Source organism: Agelaius phoeniceus, chromosome 29 (genome assembly GCF_051311805.1).
Source record: "Agelaius phoeniceus isolate bAgePho1 chromosome 29, bAgePho1.hap1, whole genome shotgun sequence".
In the NCBI taxonomy this organism is placed as follows: Eukaryota; Metazoa; Chordata; class Aves; order Passeriformes; family Icteridae; genus Agelaius; species Agelaius phoeniceus.
Window position 1 is genome coordinate 5,377,607 of NC_135293.1, and position 20,921 is coordinate 5,398,527.

Consider the following 20,921-nt stretch of genomic DNA (forward strand, 5'->3'; position numbering starts at 1 on the left):
ACTCGTTGGGGACCTCAGTGCCACCATCCCAGCAGCTGGCACTTGGTGGCGATGTGGGGTGGGATCAGCGTTGTGCTGGGTGCCGCAGCTGCGAACGCCCCGTCAGGATCCTGGCGAGAGACTGGCGTGGCACAGACGGTCCCATCCCACAGGTGGGGTTTGTGCCTGAAGGGAGATTTCCTGAGCTCTGAAGAAAAGCTGGTGAACGGGGATGAGGATGATGGCAGAGACAGCAGGGATGATGAAGTCTGCAGGGACAGTGGGGCCACCAAACACCCCGAGCCTCCCCGGTGTCAGGCCCAGCCTGTCTCACGCTCCCTGGGATGCTCCAGCAGCCCCTGGGCTGGTACCGGGAGGGGTTCCAGGGGAAATGGGCACCTGGTGCATGCAGGGTGTGCTCCCTGCTCCGTGTGCTCCAGCTCCTGAGCCCCTGGCTCTGCTGGCAGCGCTGAGCTCGGGGACAGCTCCCGGCCCACCTGCGCTGGATCCGGCCGTGGGCAGCCCGGGCAGGGCCGTCCCCGCAGCCTTTCCGGAGCAGATGGCAGCAGCGTGGGGAGGATGGAGGCGGCTCAGCGCGTCCTTCCTTTCATGCACACACAGCGTGATTCCCGGCGGCTCCGGCTCCGGCGGGAGGTGCCGCCGGGGCCAGCGCTGGCCGAACATTTTACACGGGTTCAGCGAGCTTAGTCCTCGGGGACAGGCGACTCAGGAAGATTAGAGCTCGCTAAAATAGGCAGGTATTAGTGATCTCAGCAGCCCCCGGCCTTCCGGCGCGGCCGCATTTAAGCCTGCGCTGCTGTCGAGGGCCCAGGACAGAGTCCCCGGCGGGGCAGGAGGCAGCCGGGCACCCCGGCCCAGCCGAGGGGATGCCCCTGCTGCCCGCGCTGAGGATGCTCGAGCACGGGAGTAAATGCTCCACACCCGCTCCGGGGCTGTCCCCAAGGGGTGGCCAGGGGGATCACTGGGTCCCAGTGAGGGCTGCTGCAGAAGGGGGGCACGGACCCAGTGGCCAAGCATCCCGGGCTGGTTGGTGGCTCAGAGGACGCGGAGCAGCCCGGCTCCAGCGCTGTCATCGTGTCCCCTCACCCACCAGGACAGGGACTGTGTGGGTGCGGGATGTGGCAGGACAAGAATGGTGCCGGCAAATGCTGTATTTATTGAGCCAAATGGTGCACGGTGCCAGGGCTGGTCAGGGGGGTAACGGTGTCAGGGACCTGCCCCATGTGGGGGCTCACACCAGGAGCACCACGAGAGGGACCTGACCATACCCAGGCATTCTGCACCCCTGCACACCCTGGGAAAGCAACTGCGAATGATTTTGGGGAAGAAAACCCACGCCTAACGTGTATTGGGACCCGCACCCCAAGTCAAGGCACCCAGAGCTTCGGCATGCCGTGGCTCCCGGGGACAGGGGCTGCCGATGGCCCCTGCAGCGCTGCTACATCAGGGCGCACTTCTCCCTGACCTGATCCACGCCGCCCAGAGCGCGGTCCCGCAGCGCCGGCAGCTCCACCTGCCGCAGCTTCGCCAGGAAGGCGAAGGCCCCGGCGCTGCCATCCTCCTCCTCCTCCTCGCTGTGCACCATGGCTGCCAGCTCCGGCGGCAGCTCCACCGCCCCTCCGGCCACGTGCACCTGGGCGTCGTCCCGCTCGTCCTAAACGCGGGGGGGAGAGGCTGTCTGGTGGGGACAGACGCGGTGCCCACCACGGTGGAGCGGGGAAAGGGGGACAGAGGATGGCCAGTCCCAGGGGGCTGGGGACACGGCGGGATTCCAGGACTGTCCAGTGCCAGACTTGGACGCTGGATGGACAGTGGGCGGCAGATAGACAGAGACAGTGGCCTTCTGCTGCCCTCTTCAGGAATCCCTCCAGCCCAGGGGAGCACGGCAGCCGGGGGCCTGGGGCTGTTCCGGGCGATGTAGGGTCAAGGGGAAGCCCCGGGCCCGCGGACAGGCTGGTTCTTACCTGGGCCAGGTGGTACTTGTCCCGCAGGTGCATCCGCACCGTGGCCCGTTCTGCCTTCTTCTGTGCAAACGCCTTGTCCCGCTCGATCCTGCAGCAGGTGCCACACCATCACCCCCTCCTCACTGAGCCCCCCAGGACTACTCCACCCCGATCACCCTGCTCCTCCTGCAGAGCAGGTCTGGGGCAGGAGGGAGAAGGTCTGAGACCCACAAGAGGGTTAAAGTGGGGATCTGGGAGCAGGAGCCCCATCCTGTCCACGCAGCTCAGCACCCAGATTCAGAGGTGGTTGATGAAGGCACCCATTGCAGGGACTCGCTCCTCCTGCAGCCTCTCATCTCCCTGGTGCTGAGCTGCTGGCTTCCCACAGTGCCCAGTCCTAGGGAGGTGGGACCTGAATCCAATCCCGTGCTCACCCCCATCCCTGGGCTCCAAGGGTGCTGGGCTGGAACCATCCCGGGGCTCTGACACCTGGGGGTTCCCCTTGTCACCTTTGTGGTGCACAAAGGTGCTGGGGGTTCCCCTTGTCACCTTTGTGGTGCACAAAGGTGCTGTCACAGCCCTGTGCCAGCACCTCCATGGATTCCCCCATGCTGTGGGGGAGACACGCTGAAGGGCATCTGCTCTGCACTGTCTCTTACCCCAGCTGCCTCCGTGTCCCTGTCCTGTGCCACCCTGGGGAAAACCCACAGAATCAGATCCCGATTTTGGAGTGTTGGAGGACCCTCATGACCCACTCAGCCCCAGCAAAGCCTTACTTCTCCTCCAGCAGCTGCCGCTGGTACTCCTCAAACTCCTCGCGGGCCATGCTGCTGGGCAGCGCAGCCGCCTTGTCATCCTTGGGGGCCCCCTTGGGGGACTCGTCCTTGCCCCCCTGGAAGCTCTTCAGGGTGGCCGTGAAGAAGGAGGCCATGGTGGGTGGTGGTGGCAGCTCCTGCCCCGAGGTGCCCACCGGGTCCCAGTGCCCGCAAGGTCAGTGGGCCCAGCCCCAGGGGCACCGCGGATCAGGGGCGGATTAAGGCATTAGGAGGGGAAGGCACAGCCAGGGTGGAAGGACCTTCCCTTTGCTGCACCCAAGGGTGCTTGCAGGGGACAGTGGCAGTGCCGGGAGACAGCAGGTGCTGCCTCATCAGAGTGATAGGGAGGTGAAAGGAGTCACTGAACTGCAGCACACACTGGGTCAGGCTGAAATACCCCCCATTACATGGGTCCAAAATTGGGTCAGCACCCATGGGGCCGTGGCAAGCCCGGGGCAGAGCCCCATGCCGTGGGCACCCAGAACCATGCACTCAGGGGGATTGGGGGTGCAGGAAGTCAGCACAGAGGAGACACAAGAGGATTAGCCGAAAAAACCCAGTCGAGGGTCAGAGGACTGGCAGCAGATGAGGCGGTGGCGGGGCACACCCACCCGTGTGCCCCCGCTAATCCCTGCTCCACCGAGACCGAGATTGCTCGGCAGCCTGCGGGGCCGGGGGCTCCCCACGGCTGGGAATGTGCCCCGTGCCCGTAATCTATAGGAAAGCAATTCCCATACAGGGTCTGATTAAAGCATAATCCCCTGCTGCACAGAGCCCCGATGGGAGAGGGGCTGGATGGCATGGGGGGTTCCAAGGGCCAGAGCTCCTGGCCCCCCCAAAGCCTTTCACTGGGCTTTGTCAGGCCCCAAGTGAGAGATAGGCCTAATTTCACTCCAGAGGCTTAAAGATGCTGTTGAACTAGATTCTTTGGTTTAATCAAAAAGCCCAAATCCATGTTGTTTATCTGGCTGTGCCAGCATCCCCATGTAGGGCTGAGCGCTGGGGCAGGGCTGAGTCAGGGTGGGGTCTCATCCTCCAGTGAGTGGAGATGTCCAGTCCTGTCTCCCATCACTGGGAGTCGCAGCTTGAAGGGACCCCACATGCAGCATCTGCTCCTGGGGCTGAGCACAGGGGTGTGGGCTTGGCTGCCTTGGGGTCTGTGCTCCCCACTGTGGTGGGCCAGGGGAGATCAATCCCATGGCAACTTTCTCTGGGCTGTGTGGTGGGTAGAAGGACCATGCCAGGATGGAGGGAGGCTGCTGCCCCATCTCCACAGGGAGAGAGCAGCACCACAGACCTTCCTGTTCCTGGCCTCTATTGCCCTGCCACTCCCAACCCTGGAGGGTCTAGGGGCTTCAGGTCCTGTGTCCCGGTAGCAGGATGGGGGTTAAATGTCCCTCAGGTGCTTCAGCTCCTTCTGCAGCTTCTCTGTGAGTTTCTTGAAGGACGGGCGCTTGCCTGGCTCCAGCTCCCAGCAGCTCTTCATCAGGGCATAGACGGTGGGCGGGCAGCCCTCGGGGGGGTCCATGCGGTACCCCTGCTCCAGCAGCTCCGTCACCTCCTTCAGGGCCTGCCAGGATGGAGAAGCCAGTTGGCAACCCCCTTCCCTGCTCTGCTCAGGGAGCAGTGGGGTGTCCCTGTCCCGTCACTGCCAGTGGGGTGTAACCTGTGGTGGTCCCTGGCACAGTGCTCACCAGCTTGGGGTAGGGTGCTCGTCCAAAGGAAAAGGTTTCCCACAGGAGGATCCCATAGCTCCACACGTCTGACTTGGAGGAGAATTTCTGTGGCGGCAGGAGAGGGGAGGCTGAAGCCAGCTGAGGGCTGCGCTGGGTCCCCGTTGCTTCCCAAGGGCAGGACAGAGGACAGTAACTGCCCCCTGCCCCCCCTCAGCTCCCCAGGGTGTGAACACCCCCCAGTCCCATCATCCTGCCCCAATTCCCACTGCACGCCTGCTCAGGACAGAGGCAGAATTTTGGGAGATGCAAGGCTGGCTGTGCCAGAGGCCACCATGGGGCAGGGGTGGGTCAGTGGGAATGGGAACAAGCAGGGGCAACCCAAGGGCGTGAGATGCTTTGGAAGGATGCCCTGGCCAGCCCTGTCCTTCTCACTGTCCCTCACATTGTGTTTCAGGGCCTCTGGTGCCGTCCACTTCACAGGGAGCAATGTGGCATCTGCACCCTTGGGGTTGACCCGGGCCAAGCCGAAGTCGCTCACTTTGGCCACGTTCTCCTCGGAGATGAGGATGTTGCGGGCAGCCAGGTCCCGGTGCACCAACTTCTTGGACTCAAGGTAGTCCATGCCTTGAGCCACATCCCTGCCACAACCGAGTGAGACAGAGCTGTGTCACCGAGCGTTCCCTGGGGCTGCACAGGGGCAGGCAGAGCCCTGGTCCCAGCCCAGAGGAGGAGGAGGGGAACTTACAGAGCGAACAGGAGGAGCTGCTGGGTCGGGACAAGCGCCCGGCCCCGCGTGCGCAGGAAGTTCACCAGGTTGCCCTGACAGAGGAGGATAAAATGAGTCAGGACCAACAGGAGACTTTGCCTTCTGCAGGTGTTGCAGTGCCTGGCATCTGTGATGACTCAGCCCCCAGGCAAGGATATTGTTCCCAAATCTAAGTGGTGATGGGTCCCACTGGCTGAGGAGCAGCCTGGTGCTCTCACCTTGCTCATGAACTCCATGACAATGTAGAGGCCATTGTGCAGGATCACTCCCAGCAAACACACCAGGTTTTTGTGCCGGACCTTCCTGGAATGGAGGGGATCTGAGTCAAGGAGGTACCTGCTCATCCCGGGCCACAGGCAGGGTCGGGCCATGACTGCATGGAGCACTCACGTCATGGCAGCTGTTTCAGCGAGGAAGGCCTGGGCAGTCACATCACATTTGATGTTCTTCACAGCCACCCTCTGCCCCAAGTACTCGCCCTGCAGGACATCTGGGAGAGCATGGGAGAGTCAGGCTGAGCCCCACACCCGGCCTCCTGCACTCCAGGCTGAGCCCCCCGTGCCATGAGACGGGGAGGGGATCAGGCAGTGCCATCTGGGGAACCTCCACCCCACCCTCTCACCTACCTCCAAACTCGCCTTGCCCAATGCGTTCTCCCAGTGTGAGGTGCTTCAGGTTCAGCAACCAGCCAGCTGGGCATGGGCACAAGGGCGGGTTAGCAGGGGTCACCAGTGGGGCCTTAAAATGCAGACCACAGCCTCCTCCCACCATCCCCTACCTTTGGCCAACTCCTCCTCAGCTGACTTCATCCCAGATTTTGTTTTGGGCTTCACCAGCTTGGTGCAGATGGCTCCCTGCTCCTTCATGTAATGCTGCCAAGGGATGAACAGGTGGAGGTGATGCCAGCTCTTACCCTCAGGGTTGGGGTGTCCAGGGAACAGCTTTGGGATGCTCCACAAGACTGCACCATCGCCACCCTCGAGGGCAGCCCATGTCTCAGCCTTGCTCCCCTCTGGGCACAGCCAGAGGAACACCACGATGGACCACAGGGGATGTGGGATGCTACTGGTGTGGTTGAACCCCTGGCAGGGGCTGCAGCAGCTGAGGGCAGTTGGCAGAGGCGATGGGAGAGGAAGCAGCCAGACAGGATGGGGCAGGATGGGACAGGATGGGATGGGACAGGACAACCTTTGGAGTTTTAAAGTGGGGCTAGGGCAGCTGAGAAAGGAAAGGAGCCACCCAAAAGTTGTGTCTAAAAAGAAACCAGGAGAGTGCAACTCCCTGGAGAGGAGACAGGGTGAGGGAAGGACCACCAGGAAAAACTCACTGGAGGGGTGAGAGCTCACACAACAGCCTGGGAGCCCTGTGGGGTCAGCAGGTGAGAGGGGGCTTTGAGTGGAAGGAGACACAGAAAAATGCCTCGAAGTCCAGGGGAGGCAGAGGCCACCAGGGTCTTCCTGCTACGTGAAGCACTGAATAAGCAGGGATAGGGCTAAAATGAGGCCTTTGGCTGGGGACTGTGACTGCAGCTGGCACAGCTGGTTTGCAGAGACATCCTTGGGATATCCCAGACCTACCCACTGCACCCCAAACTGAGTGGGAACCACGAGCCTTTGAAGGGGATTGAGAATTACACCAAGTAAAACACCAGTGAAAACCACACAGAACAGGACAAGGACCTGCCTCTGTGTGAGCCCACGAGGTCCTTGCCCTGCTCTGGCACTGGTGGGACCCTCTGCCCGGGGGTCTCACCTCAATCATGTCAATGAGGTTGGAGAAGTACTGCTGGCTGTCGATGCTGAGCGTATTCTCCTCGTGCACCACGCGGTAGTGGATCACCTCCTTGCCAAAGCTCACACACAGCACGTAGTCCCCGGGGTGCCGCACAGACTCACGCACCAGGAACAGCCCATCCTCGGGGGGCTGCAGCTCCTGCACCGCCTCCAGCCCTGAGATCTTCCCGTGGAACCAGCTGAGGACAGGGGCATTGGAGAGGGGGCTGAGCCAGGGGCAGCGGCGAGATGGGGAAAGCAAAGCCCCTGCCAAAGCTGCACAGACCCTAACGCATGAAACCCCTCTCCACGGGCCTGGCACAATTAGGGGCCCTTAAAGCCAGGTACTGGCCCCAGCAAATCCCTCCATGGCCAGGGCATGGCCACAGGATGCTCTGTCCCCAGCTGCGCCCCCAAAACATGGATGGGGGGAACACGCTGGACTCATCTGCTGTGCAGCTCGCAGGGGCTCAGCGGGGTCCCCCGGCCCCCAGTCACCCCAGCTGTACTCACGGCATCAGGCTGAGTTTGGGGTCGGCGCGGATGGCCCCACGCTCCCGCAGGGCGCTGGCTGCCAGCAGCCCCTCCTGTCCCGTCTCGTTGTGCCTGGCGCGGTACCAGCCTTTGCCCTGGGGACGAGAGGGTCTCAGAGCGGGGCAAGGAAGGGCGGATCCCTCTGGGAAGGGAGGGACTGGCTCTGGCAGCTGAGCAGAGCGTCCCCGAGCAGCCGCAGGTCTCACCTCCACGGCCTCGATGATGGTGACCATGTCCCCCTTGCGGAAGGCCAGCTCCCGGGGCTTGGGCTTGCTGTGGTCATGCTTGGTGACACACTGCGTCCCGGGGGGCCAGTGCTTCTGCAAGGACAAACAGTGTCGGTGGGGACAGTGAGAGCTGGACCCCTCTGCTTCCCCCCGGCACCAGGGCCAGCCCCAAGGACCCTCTGAAACCCTGTCTGGGGACCAGGGGCACTGGGCACGAGCCCTCCTCCACCCCAGTTCGGTGCCGGGGGGCACCGTGGGGTCCCCCCGGTGTCAGCTGGCATTGCTGGTGTCCCTGTGCTGCCCCGCTCACCCCAGACATGGCCAACCGTCAGCGCATCAGGGACTCCCTGTCCTCTCCTGCTGCCACCTGCAGAAGAAACCAAAGCGGCTGTGGAGGGACAGAGCTGAGCTGGCTTGTCCCAGGTCACGGCTGCTGTCCCACAGACTCCCCCGGCCAGTGCAGCTCCTGTCCCTCACACAGCCTGGCACCACAGGATGGAGGAAAACTCTACCTGTGCCAGCTGTGTCCTGGGGACGCTCCTGCCCCACACACGGAAGCAGGATCAGCACTCCTGCTCTCTGCCACCAAGGAGGGGCCCCAGCTCTCAGCAGCTCTGCTGGCACAGCAGGAGGCCAGCACCACAGCTGTGTGGGAGTAATGTGGTTTTACCAGGAACTTGCTTTTTCACCTCCTCTTTTGGGAGCTCCGAGTCACCAGAGGCAGCAGCCATGGCCCTGCTGACGTGGAAAGCAGCAGGGCTGGTGCGGGGGCTGCCTGGCACTGGGGACACAGGCCAGGCTGGGCTGAGGTGGGACTGTCATATGCACTGGCTGTGGGATCATTGCACAATGTCCCTGTGCTACCCTGACACCAGCTGGTCATGCTGGGATGCATATGACAGCTTTGCAATTTAAAATTGTGGGTCTTTTCCTCCTTCATCCCCACTGTCACCTCCTTGGGAGGATCGTAGAATCAGGGAATGGTATGGTTTGAGAGGGACCTTAAAACCCATCTAATTCAACTCCCTGCCATGGCAGGGACACCTCCCACCGTCCCAGGCTGCTCCCAGCCCTGTCCAGCCTGGCCTTGGGCACTGCCAGGGATGCAGGGGCAGCCCCAGCTGCTCTGGGCACCCTGGGCCAGGGCCTGCCCACCCTGCCAGGGAACAATTCCTGATTGCCAAGATCCCATCCAGCCCTGCCCTCTGGCACTGGGAGCCATTGCCTGGCTCCTGTCCCTGCAGGCCTTGTCCCCAGTCCCTCTGCAGCTCTCCTGGAGCCCCTTCAGGCCCTGCCAGGGGCTCTCAGGTGTCCCTGGAGCCTTCTCTTGTCCAGGTGAGCACCCCCAGCTGTGCCAGGCTGGCTCCAGAGCAGAGGGGCTCCAGCACTTGGAGCACATTTGTGGCTGCCTCTGGCCTGGCTCCAGCAGTTTCCTTCACATCCTCCTGATGCTGGGGGTCTCAGAACTGGAGGCAGCTCTGCAGCTGGGGTCTAATCAGAGCACAGCAGAGGGGCAGAATCCCCCCCTCCCCTGCTGCCCACACTGTGGGATGAGCTCCTTGGAGCAGAGATGACTTTGCTCTTTGGAAGGTGAGTCACAATCACTGCTCTGCATCACTGCTGTAAACTCCTCTCTGTGGCAGTGTGGATCTAAGGACTGTCTGATCCTGCCAGCCCATATCCAACAACAAAACAGGGACAATTGCAGCTGCTACAAGATTAGCATTGGAAGGCAGCAGTTTTGTCTCTGGCAGAAGCCATCCCCTCGCCTTGCAGCCCATCCATGGCACACGTGTTGTCTCGGTGAAGTTGGGGCTGCACAGGCAGCCACTGTGAGCTGCTCCCCAGCTGGCAGAGCCAGAGGCTGCCATGACTGGGTGCAGCTCAGATCACTTGCAGGATGCTGAGGACCGCATGAACACAGAGCTCCAGAACAGGTCTTCTCCATACCCGTGCCAAGGTACATCCTGTCCAAGGAGGGCTGTGCTGGCTGAGCCAGGAGGGCTGATGGCAGCTCTGACAACTCTCCTTCATTTTCTGCTGCTCAAGGACAGAAATTTTGGGTGAAAAGCAGCAACTGTTTGGTCAGTCCTGCCCCTGTATGCAGACAGCAGTTGATGCTGGGAAAGGACAGATCCTCCACTTGAGTACCAAAGGGAAGAGCTTCTCCTCAGCCAGCCCTGGGGCTCGGGGTGATGGACACACACCCCCAGTGGACACCTGCTGCCAGCAGAGCCTGGACACCAGCCAGTGCCTCACCCAGGCACCAGCAGAGATAGCAGTGAATCACCTCCCTCCTGGTGACACTCACATGCCTGGTCCTAAAGCAGCTCTTTGTTCCTGGAGGTGTTTGATCCATGAAATTCCCATCACTGGAATGAATGCTCCCACAAGCAGAGTGTGCAGGCAGAAAGCCTGAGAGGAGATATTTGCTCCCTTCTTTGTTTTGGGGCTGTTCTGTACTTTTATGAACTGGTAAACCTGAGTAATTGCAATGAGGTTGAGAAGCACAGAAACATAGTGGGTGTTGGTAAAGCTGTCCCAACCCTGGACTGGAGAGCTCAAGCTTATTCCCAGTGCACAGAGTTACCCCAGGCGAGGAGGTGCCAGAGCTGTGACAGGAGGGGACCCGGCTGTGATGGAGCCGCGCTGGGCTCTCCCCCCCGGAGTGGCACTGGTGTCACTCGGACAGAGGGCAGCTGCAGCTCCCCTGCTGGAAAACGGGGGACACCCGGGCATTCCCCCCTGCCCACCAGGCTCAGCACGGTGCCCATCCCTCCCTGTGCCCGAGGGGACAGCAGGACGGACGCCTCATCTGCCCTCAGCGCCCCTCGGGCCTGGCTCTTACCTCAGCGGTGCCCATGTGGGGCCGGGGACTGCGACGCCAGGGAAGCTCACAGCTGAGCCTGGGCTTGGATCCCTGAACTCCTGGGGAGTCTCTGTCCTACACAGAGCCGAGCACTACGCCCGAGAGCAGCTCCCAGGCAGAGCTGGGGCTGATTTCCTGATTTCTCTGCTGCCGAGGCTGTGATGCAGCGCCCGGGCGGTCCCTGCTCTGGCGCCGCCTGCGCCCTCAAACCTCCATCAGAAATGACTCATTATTTGACAACACTGAGAGCAACTTCTGCCCTTTGAGGGCACAGTCACACACCCTCCCTAGCAGGGAACTGGAGCTCACCAGATCCTGTTCCCTGTGGCCCTGTGGGGGAATCAGTACCCCCCTGCAAACAGGGACAGCTGCTGTCACCACTGCTGGCCTGGCCAGAGCAGTGACAATGGAGTGGGTGCCTCTGGTGGCAACAGCTCTCCAGGGGGACTGAGTCCCAGGGGAGGAGGAGCTGGGACCAGGGATCCCCAGGCGTAATCTTGTCTCAACATCGACTCTGTGAGCCTCAGAGCAGGTTGATCCAGGCCACTCTTCACTGTTCCTCTGGGGGTGACAATCCAGAGGCACTGCGGGTTGGGACAGACAATGGCACAGAAAGCTTTAAATGAGTACTGATGTCAAAGAGAAGCAGCTTATCTGTATCCTGCAGCATCCACATGAGTGGGGAGGGAATAACCATCTCTTCAGCTCATCATCCCAGCCACAAAACCAGACACCAGTTCTGCACTAATGTTCAGCATTTCCAATATTCTAAGCAAAACGATGAAAAAGAAGAAAATGCAGTTGTAGGCAAACACCAGATTCATTCAGGGGTCTTGGGATCTTTTTAGATGTACTTAAAAAAAATTAATGAAATGGTGGACATTAAGCCTTCAGAAAACATTTGCATTTCAAGGGCAAAGGCAGTGTAGAAGAAAACTAATCCAAACTAACAGGTACTTTCAGATCCTGGTTATATTTTTCCATACACAAACAACTTCCCCAAACCATTCAAGCCAGACTGTTCATAGGATTCTTGGGGCATGTTTCCCCAGGAGCACTCCTTGCATTATTCCCTGTATTTGTAGGGATGGATCCTTAGAAACCTGGTCTGTTCAGGCTGGAGAATAAACATGTGAGTTCATCCTTACAGCTCTGTGCTGCACTCCCAGGATCTGCACCAGGCTCCCTGTGACAAACAGAAAGTTTTGTGGTTTTGGGTTTTGCCACATCCGGCCGTTGTTACAGACATGACCACGGCTGAAGAACTCGGTGTCACTCACAGGGAGCCACTCCAGATGTGCACTTCAGATGCACTAAATGGGCTTTTCCCATCCTGCTGCACAGCCAGCAGAGATTCCCACGTGCTTCTGCCTGAGCTGGTGTCCCCTTTCCACCGTGGGGCATGCCACCCAGCCAGAGCCTGAGCCTTTAACTCACAGAACCTCAGCACTGCCTTCTCCCTTCTCCAGGGCAGCAAAGGCATCGCCAGGCTCGGTGGGTGCAGCTGAATCCACGTGTCCAGGTACCTCCCAAAGCTACAGAGCCAAAACACTGGTACTGTGCAGCCCTTCCCAAGTCACTGAGTAAATGGGAATAGGATGGGAACATCTGCCTCACATTCTAAGCTGAGGCTTTGCCTACTCGCCCGTTTTCCTCCTGACATCTTCCATTTGGGCCAGGGAGAGCGAGGCTCAACATCCTACAGAGCAAGTTACTGAGCAGTGCCATTCCTGCCAAAATCCAAGTTATCCAAAGGAGCAGAGTTCGGAGGTGGAGAGATGGGCAACAATATTTATCAGGAACAGCACACATTTTGTACAAAAAACCCATCTCCTGTCGTCTCAGCAGGATCTGGGCATTAGCAATCCCAAATTCACAGGCTCTCTTTTGGCAACTCAACCCCTTTCAGTCCTCTTCGACAATACCATTGGATTCAACAGAAATGTACCTTCCAGCCCGAGGAGTCTGCCCTGCATTTCATTTTCTGGTTCTCTTCAAAAAGGGGAACCAGAAAATGGAAATAAATCATAAAAGCAGACGTGTCTTTGACATCCAATCTCCACCATTTAAAGTGAACGTCACTGAGTTCAAACATGCTTTATCACAGCAAAGATTTATATTTCGACCCAGAAATACAGAATCACAGAATTGCAGAATGATTGGTGTTGGAAGAGACCTTGAGTAACATCCCTTTCTAAACCTCTGCCATGAGAGCTCCAAGCCCTGTCCAGCCTGGCCTTGGGCACTGCCAGGGATGCAGGGGCAGCCCCAGCTGCTCTGGGCACCCTGGGCCAGGGCCTGCCCACCCTGCCAGGGAACAATTCCTGATTGCCAAGATCCCATCCAGCCCTGCCCTCTGGCACTGGGAGCCATTGCCTGGCTCCTGTCCCTGCAGGCCTTGTCCCCAGTCCCTCTGCAGCTCTCCTGGAGCCCCTTCAGGCCCTGCCAGGGGCTCTCAGGTGTCCCTGGAGCCTTCTCTTGTCCAGGTGAGCACCCCCAGCTGTGCCAGGCTGGCTCCAGAGCAGAGGGGCTCCAGCCCTTGCAGCATCTCCGTGGCTCCTCTGGCCTGGCTCCAGCAGGTCCACGTCCTCCTGCTGTTGGGGGCACAGAGTAGAAGGAAGCTCTGCAGGTAATTGTTGGTTCATTTGCAGAGAGGATCATTTGAAAGCCTCTTTCACCCTGAATAAGCTTCAGATGGTGCCTTAAGCTCCTCCTTCTGTGAGGGGCCGTGTCCAGCACTGGTTCAGGCACTCCTGTACACCTCATCCCTCTCTGCATCACCAGGAGCCACTCTGGTGCCTCCAGGAGCCATTCCCCTCTGTCCACAGCAGCCCCATGGAACAGGGATGACAGAAGAGGTATTTTCTCTAATCCTGTGCAGAGCAAATAACAATGCCCGAATCTCTGCCCCAGCATGAAAGCAGAGCCTGGGCACGCTCAAGGGACAAGTGGAAGATGCTCAGCTGCAGCTGAACAGGCAAGTTGGTGACACCCAGCCCCCATGTCAGGGCAGCTGTTTCATGGGGACACACCAGGCCTTGGCTGCAGTGTCTGTGCTGTGGGTTGTGTGCAGCACACAGAGGCTTGTCCCACATTTGGTTGGTTTTTTCAGACAGCTGTGCCACTTGCCCTGAGTGGGGACTGCTCCATCAGTTAAATCTTCAGTATCTGGCATCATAACTTGACTCCCATTACTAGCAGCACTTGTGGCAGTATCCAATGGCTTTACTTCCTAATTTCTAATAGGGAAATATTTTTGCAGCAGATTAACCTTTTCATCCTCTTTTGATATGACTTAGGTCAGGATAGAAAGTGCTCAGGATATTTTAACACTTCCTAATCTTTCTGGTTTACCACTAACAGAGGATGATAACTGGATGGCAAAGCAAAGATCACAATCAAGGCATGAGGTTATGGCAGCACTGAGTATACAGGGGGACAGCCCCAGCTCCAGCAGAGCTCAGGACATGCTGCACTGGGTTAGTTCATACAGTGGTCATGTAGTGATGGGACAAGGGGGAAAGGCTTTAAACTGAACGAGGGTGGGTTTTGATGGGATATTAGGAAGAAATATCTTTGGTTATGAGGGTGGGCAGGCCCTGGCTCAGGGTGCCCAGAGCAGCTGTGGCTGCCCCTGGATCCCAAGGCCAGGTTGGATGGGGCTTGGAGCACCCTGGGACAGTGGAAGGTGTCCCTGTCCAGGGGGTGGAACTGGATGAGCTTTAAGGTCCCTTCCATCCCAGCCATTCTGGGATTCTGATTCTATAAAACAATGCATCTATGTAAACATCCATGGAAGCTTTGAAATACATCCCTCTCCAATACATTTTTGTATGGCCTATGACCTTTATCCCATAATATCTAAACAGAATCTTCTTTACACCCCCCAGAAATGTACTTAAAGAAAAAACAGCTTCATTTCACAATAAACAATGCAGAAACAATGCTTTTCAGTAAGTTCTAAAAAGCCATTCAAAATTCTCCAAAAAGCCTGAAGGAATGTGAAGAGTGATTTGAAACAGAACTTTAAATGAAGAATCACTGAATTCCACGATGATTTGGGTTGGGAGGGACCCTTAAAAGATTATTCAGTCCCACCCCTGCCATGGCAGGGACACCTCCCACCGTCCCAGGCTGCTCCCAGCCCTGTCCAGCCTGGCCTTGGGCACTGCCAGGGATGCAGGGGCAGCCCCAGCTGCTCTGGGCACCCTGGGCCAGGGCCTGCCCACCCTGCCAGGGAACAATTCCTGATTGCCAAGATCCCATCCAGCCCTGCCCTCTGGCACTGGGAGCCATTGCCTGGCTCCTGTCCCTGCAGGCCTTGTCCCCAGTCCCTCTGCAGCTCTCCTGGAGCCCCTTCAGGCCCTGCCAGGGGCTCTCAGGTGTCCCTGGAGCCTTCTCTTGTGCAGGTGAGCTCCCCCAGCTCTCCCAGCCTTTAACAAATACATGAAGCTGAAGCCTGTGGCAGTTCTCTTGCTGTCTGCTGGTGTCACACCCAAGAACCCAAGTGTCCAGCTCTGGTTCTCTCCATTGCACTCCTTTTCCAGTACCACTATGACAGCACCAAAGCTGTGTTACAGCTCAGCTAGCTTCATTCCAAACCAGTGAGAATGAAGCCATGTCTGCACCTCGCTGTACAAACAGGTCCCAGCCAGCCCCTGGAGCCCAGGATTCCTGCTCCAAAGGGTGGGGGGGAAACCCCAAACCCACACAGCAAAACCTGGCAGCTTCAGGCACTTCAGGCCAGAGGGCAGAACTCTAAAGTGACAAAATGTTTAAACGATACACATGATACCAGAGTATGTGTGGGATTGATTTCTTTTTTTTTTTTTTCTTTATTACATCTCTCTATATGTTTTGCTGTGGGAAGAGTTTCTTCTAGAGCAAGGAGTGGGAGGGAAGGAAACATAACAGAAGGAAAGGAACTGTTGCTACAGGCAACTCAACTCTTACACAACGCTGCAATTTCTGTAATGGTTATGGAATCACAGAATCATTAAGGTGGGAAAAGACCTCCAGGATCATCAGGCACAACCATCAGCCCAGCACAACCCCCATGTTCACCACTAACCCATGTCCCCAAGTGCCCCAGGCACACTTGCAGGCATGGTGACTCCAGCACTGCCCAGGGCAGCCTGTGCCAGTGCTGACCACATTTCCATGAAGCTTTCCCCTGGATCCAACCCAGACCTCCCCTGCTGCAATTTGAGGCTGTTTCCTCTTGTCCTGTCATTAGTTGTACAATTTTGGAGAATTATAGTACAACAAAACTACCTGCAATGGACTGTTTAAAATGCAAGATATCAGACTAACCCAGGATTTATTACAGGTAAAAATTGCAATCATATGAGCATTATTTCATACATGCAATATGATTACTATGCAGCATTTCTTGTTTGTCATTTTTTCCACCTCCTTCACCCTCTGCTCTTCTACCTGTCTCTCTTCTTTTTACTGTGTGCATCAAATGTATTCTTTTAAGATTTCAGGTGCCCGGATTATGGTTTTTTTCCCCTCAAAACCATCAGTTTTAAACCATGCCAGGAGAAGAAGGAGATAAAATGGTAACAACTCAACTGAAATGAAGGCAGCTATATGGAGGAAATACACAGAAATCTGCAGTTCTTCCCACACACTATGGAAGATGGAATTCTAAGTTATTTAGAAGTTCATCACCATCACTACACCATACACAAAAATTAAGCTTATATTGCAAAACCTCATCTAAAGCTACAGTAGCCAGTGCCTTTGAAAATACGAAACCAAGAATCTGGTGTCCAAGCTGAAGCCTTCTTCATCAACCTCCTGCCCCGAGTCCCAGAGGTGTCAGGCAAGACTGGCTACTGAAATTTTAATTTAATCTCAAACTGGGTTCCCTTTCATCATATTTAACATGAGCAAATGTAGGATTTTGATGTTTGCTTATTTGATATTGATCAAGAAAGCCAATGCTCTCATTGCACAGTCAAGAAAATTGCAACTCTTAATGAAAAAAAAGTAATTACATGTAAATGGCCTTTCCTGCTGCATATGAAACAACAACTGGGCAAACAGGATGGGAGAGGGCTTGAGTCATGCACTGTACAATTTTATGTGCTACAATAAATTCTTTGGTTTTCCACATAGGCAATAAAAAATGGGACAGAGGAGTCAATGGCACAGAGAATCACTGAGCACATGTAGCACTTCACTTATAGACAGGAGAACTCTCCTTTGGTGGGACATCCCAACCTCTCACTGTCAGTGTGGAGAAGCAAATGAACCAGGACCCTCCTGTGAGGGCTTGGCATGGAGCTCAGGGCAAGGTTCTGCCCCCCGAGGCTGCTGGGCACTGCCCAGGCTCCCCAGGGAATGGTGCCAAGGCTGCCACAGCTCCAGGAGCTCCCAGGGCTGCTCAGGGTGGGGTTCTTGGGGTGGCTGTGCAGGGACAGGGGCTGGGATCAATGATCCCTGTGGGATCCAGCTCAGGATTCTCTGTGGTTCTATGCTTCTCACACTTTGATGAATCCCTTCACTTAAATCTGAGCAACATCAACACAATTTCTGGAGTTATTAATGATAGAAGTATAATAATGTAGTCCACATCTCTCAGTAGTTTAAAAGTGTTAATTGCAGTGAGAATCTTCAGTATCCCACTGTCAGGGACATTCAGCAAACTGGTATTAACTGCACTTCTCTACCTGTGCATCATTTCATTACAGAGTCACAGAATCCCAGAATGGTTTGGGTTGGGGGGGCCCTTAAAACCCATCCCATCCCACCCCTGCCATGGCAGGGACACCTCCCACAGTCCCAGGCTGCTCCCAGCCCTGTCCAGCCTGGCCTTGGGCACTGCCAGGGATCCAGGGGCAGCCCCAGCTGCTCTGGGCACCCTGTGCCAGGGCCTGCCCACCCTCACAGAGAAGAATTTTTTCTTTTACAGTAAAGAGTTCCTGGCAGCTTACAGTCTCTAAAGCATCCAACTTACCTTCCTAACAGGGATCTTGCAGTCCAGATTCATCTGTCAATGCAAGAGATGAAAAAGAAAACCCATCACAAAAATGAATATATTGCAGTCAGCTTTTTAACAGCAAACATCAGCAGGCAAAGAATTAAAAACATTAAAAACTATTTAAAAATTACTTAAATAATTCTGAAATCTTGCTTTACCTGAAGTAAGAAAATGTGAGAGGCTGATCAACTGAGCTTTAGATTCTCTGGAATGAGCCCACAGTTACAGCATCTGAGACTTCCCTTAAAAGCTTTTCTATAAATAACAACTGTGAGTGTTCCGAAAAGCAACATGAGCTTTGTAGAAGTCAAGTGGGAGTGCCTGGGGCTGGAAATACAGTTCTGAAAAATCCATAGAATCACCGAATCCCAGAATGGTTTGTGTTGGAAGGGATCTTAAAGCTCATCTTATTCCACACCCCTGGGCAGGAACACCTCCCACTGTCCCAGGCTGCTCCCAGCCCTGCCCAGCCTGGCCTTGGGCACTGCCAGGGATGCAGGGGCAGCCCCAGCTGCTCTGGGCACCCTGTGCCAGGGCCTGCCCACCCTGCCAGGGAACAATTCCTGATTGCCAAGATCCCATCCAGCCCTGCCCTCTGGCACTGGGAGCCATTGCCTGGCTCCTGTCCCTCCAGGCTCTTGTTCAAACTTCCTCTCCAGCTCTCCTGGAGCCCCTTTAGGCACTGGAAAGGAATCTGAGGTGTCTCTGAATCCTTCATTTAAATCCTTGTTTACAAAATGTCCCATTGTCTCTGGAGAGGATTAAAGTGACATGTTAGAAGTAAAAAATCAGACAAACATGCTTTCCCTTTAGCCAAACCTTGCTGCTTCTCTGGACATTTGCCTACTCTTAGGACTCTGCCTTGGGGTTTGCAGCATTTTGAAATTAATTACTAGGCTGCTTTGTCACAGGTCATCAAACTACCAGGAATGTATCCGGTTCTGTGGGAATTTAGATTACATAAATAGCCAAATAAGAAATTATATTTGCTCTTTTATCACCAAAATGCACACATCCCCAACAAATCAACTCTTCTACCTGACCTTGGTGGCAGATCTTCCTTGGGATGAATGTCAGGAGAATGAAGAGCTGATTTCAGAGCTCTTTTCTGAAAATGTTAATGTTCTCAGACAACTGAGTGCACGCAGGATTTTACAGCTGCTGGTAATCTTCTTAACTGCAATAATCATACAAGAAATTCTACCTCAAATGCACACCAAGAGCTGAATCTATCACCTCTGTCACTGAGATGGAGTTTTTGGGGGTCTCCATGGATATTTCCTGGCATTTTTCCATCACTCACCTGCTGCAGTTTGATGGCCAAGTGCAAGAGGAGAAGTTTTTTCCCCACCTCCTGTCACATCTTTTATCTGAGTGTAGGATTCTGGCATTGCTGTCTGAATACTAAACATAAACCCATTGCAGCTGCACTCAGAGCTTACAGGAAAGTTGATGTTTTAACCTTCACCATTTCCAATCTGAGACACAAAGCATATCCCTCAGGATAACTAACCATGACAGTGACAGCAGGAATTTCTCACCCGGATGTATTTTCTCGAGGTGTACATACTTATTCCTTAATAAAATGTTGCCACCCTATTGAGTAACAGTGACTTTAAAAGCTCCCAGGCACCTTACACAGCAATTCAAGACAGGAAGGAAATGCAGCATCCATTGAATCTGCAAAGGGCTCTAGAAAGAGCCATCTGAAAATCCCACAGAGAAATTTAACTGGAGTATAATTCAGTCACATACATTGTCAGGGTTTATCACCACGATGGAAATGTCTTAATTTTAAAGCTTATGGGAAGTAGCAATCATTTAATAAAGCATTTCTTATAGCAGATTTTTTTTAGTCCATTGTGCACTCAGGTATGTTCTCTTGAAGATTATCACCCCTTCCTGGTGCCAGTCAATCACCTGCCTGTGTTATCATGGGTATTTTCCAGGCAAAAATAATACTTAAATTTGGGGTTTTTTTTTCTTTTTTCTGCCCATGCTTATAGTAAGAATGGGAAGAACAAAACTGGATCTCACCAGAAATGAAGATTTAATTTAGATTTTGAATCTTAATGTATGATTTCATAAGTAAAAGCAAAGTAACATTTTCAGGAATTCACAAAATGCAGATAATCTAAATGTGTCATCATCTGGCCCAGCATTGATAACAGCATTTGCACCCAGAAAAAAAAAAAGCCTGACTAATACAAAACCCTAGATGAAAGCCCATAAATATGTATTTGAAAAATCAGAGTAAGGTGATTATGCACTAAATAAACCAGCATTGCATAAGTTCAACAGCTTGATCAAACATTGTTGAAAAATAATGTTGCAAAAAAGTTAAAAATCATGATGAATTTATGTGAAATCAAAAGCCTCACACAGCAATTTGTCCCACAAGGAAAGTGTCAACCTCTCCTACTCAGTCATGTCAAACAGGATGTACCCAGGCCTCAAGGTACACTCTCAGACACAGTTGTAGTCTGCTTTGGTTTTGTCACCTTCTTTTCACAAGTTTGCTCCTTCTTTCCTCTATTTTTAGCAGTTTGTGAATGAAGAAAACGGCTCAGTAGCTCAATTCTTAGCTGTTTAGGAAGACTTCCCTAATAGCATTTAAGTTAAAAATCCTCCATACTATTGGCAGCTCTTTGTTCCTATGAAATCTTCCCCAATTTGTTCTATTCCTTCTCATTAGAGCAATTATTAGAGCAGCTGGCAGTGGTGGGTTAAATTTATTACTGACATTTACACCTCTAACCCAACACTGAAGCAATGTCTCTGCTAAAAGCTTTGCTTTGTTAAGCAAAAGCTTCTGCTTGAGCACCTGGCTGGCACTCGGGCTCCCCAGTGTGCAACAGGTAATGCTCAGAAGGCACACCTGGCAAAGTCAGAACCTCTGCACAGATGGGCTGAAGAGGTGGGTCCGAGCCAATCTCACGAACTTCACCCAAGGCCAAGCACAACTCCTGCTCCTGGCTCAGGGCAACCCTGAGCACAAACCCAGTCTGGGCTGGGAAGGGATCAGGAGCAGCCCTGGGGGAAGGACTTGGGGTGTTGGTGGGTGAGAGGCTCAGGCTGCCCCGGCCATGGGCACTGAGCCAGAAACCCCCCCTGGGCTGGGCTGAGCCCCCAGCGTGGGCAGCAGGGGAGGGGGGGATTCTGCCCCTCTGCCCCTGTGCTCAGGTGAGACCCCACCTGCAGAGCTGCCCCAGCCCTGGGCACCAGCAGCAGGAGGACGTGGAGCTGCTGGAGCCAGGCCAGAGGAGGCACGGAGATGCTGCAAGGGCTGGAGCCCCTCTGCTCTGGAGCCAGCCTGGCACAGCTGGGG

At 55.1% G+C, this 20,921-nt stretch overlaps 2 protein-coding genes across 7 annotated transcripts; both read right to left on the reverse strand.

Annotated features, from left to right (window-relative positions):
• Positions 1-964: 964 nt before the first annotated feature.
• LOC129131348 (complexin-3-like) lies at positions 965-3,513 on the reverse strand. Of its 3 annotated transcripts, XR_013185531.1 has the most exons (4): positions 2,720-3,513; positions 2,603-2,636; positions 1,965-2,452; positions 1,594-1,654 (listed from the first exon to the last, which is right to left on the reverse strand). XR_013185531.1 is itself a non-coding variant. In XM_054650285.2 (3 exons), exons 1-3 carry the CDS (start codon positions 2,872-2,874, stop codon positions 1,439-1,441), a joined length of 459 nt encoding a protein of 152 aa, XP_054506260.2. In that variant the 5' UTR covers positions 2,875-3,513; the 3' UTR covers positions 965-1,438. The 3 variants fall into 3 exon arrangements, 2 of the variants coding, with proteins under 2 accessions (XP_054506260.2, XP_077047491.1); XM_054650285.2 differs by lacking the exon at positions 2,603-2,636 and having other exon boundaries at positions 965-1,654; positions 1,965-2,052; XM_077191376.1 differs by having other exon boundaries at positions 1,512-2,452.
• Positions 3,514-3,666: 153 nt separating this feature from the next.
• MATK (megakaryocyte-associated tyrosine kinase) lies at positions 3,667-17,953 on the reverse strand. Of its 4 annotated transcripts, XM_077191373.1 has the most exons (14): positions 17,752-17,953; positions 17,570-17,602; positions 8,044-8,100; positions 7,713-7,826; positions 7,486-7,601; positions 6,953-7,172; positions 5,979-6,072; positions 5,827-5,892; positions 5,591-5,690; positions 5,419-5,503; positions 5,180-5,253; positions 4,877-5,072; positions 4,453-4,539; positions 3,667-4,328 (listed from the first exon to the last, which is right to left on the reverse strand). In XM_077191373.1, exons 3-14 carry the CDS (start codon positions 8,050-8,052, stop codon positions 4,146-4,148), a joined length of 1,344 nt encoding a protein of 447 aa, XP_077047488.1. In that variant the 5' UTR covers positions 8,053-8,100; positions 17,570-17,602; positions 17,752-17,953; the 3' UTR covers positions 3,667-4,145. The 4 variants fall into 4 exon arrangements, with proteins under 4 accessions (XP_077047488.1, XP_077047487.1, XP_077047489.1 ...); XM_077191372.1 differs by lacking the exon at positions 8,044-8,100; XM_077191374.1 differs by lacking the exons at positions 17,570-17,602; positions 17,752-17,953 and adding an exon at positions 10,582-11,781.
• Between the last annotated feature and the right edge of the window lie 2,968 nt (positions 17,954-20,921).

Excerpts from the sequence above, each read along its gene's own strand:
- MATK (XM_077191372.1), bottom strand. The coding sequence starts at position 17,602 with ATGAATCTGGACTGCAAGATCCCTGTTAGGAAG. Across the intron at positions 5,893-5,978 it reads TGAGGAGGAGTTGGCCAAAG|CTGGCTGGTTGCTGAACCTG; the intron begins GTAGGGGATGGT and ends GCCCATGCCCAG. Across the intron at positions 5,073-5,179 it reads CAGCTCCTCCTGTTCGCTCT|GGATGTGGCTCAAGGCATGG; the intron begins GTAAGTTCCCCT and ends CGGTTGTGGCAG.
- LOC129131348 (XM_054650285.2), bottom strand. The coding sequence starts at position 2,874 with ATGGCCTCCTTCTTCACGGCCACCCTGAAGAGCTTCCAGGGGGGCAAG. Across the intron at positions 2,053-2,719 it reads CGGCAGCTGCTGGAGGAGAA|GATCGAGCGGGACAAGGCGT; the intron begins GTAAGGCTTTGC and ends CACCTGCTGCAG. Across the intron at positions 1,655-1,964 it reads ACAAGTACCACCTGGCCCAG|GACGAGCGGGACGACGCCCA; the intron begins GTAAGAACCAGC and ends CCCCGCGTTTAG.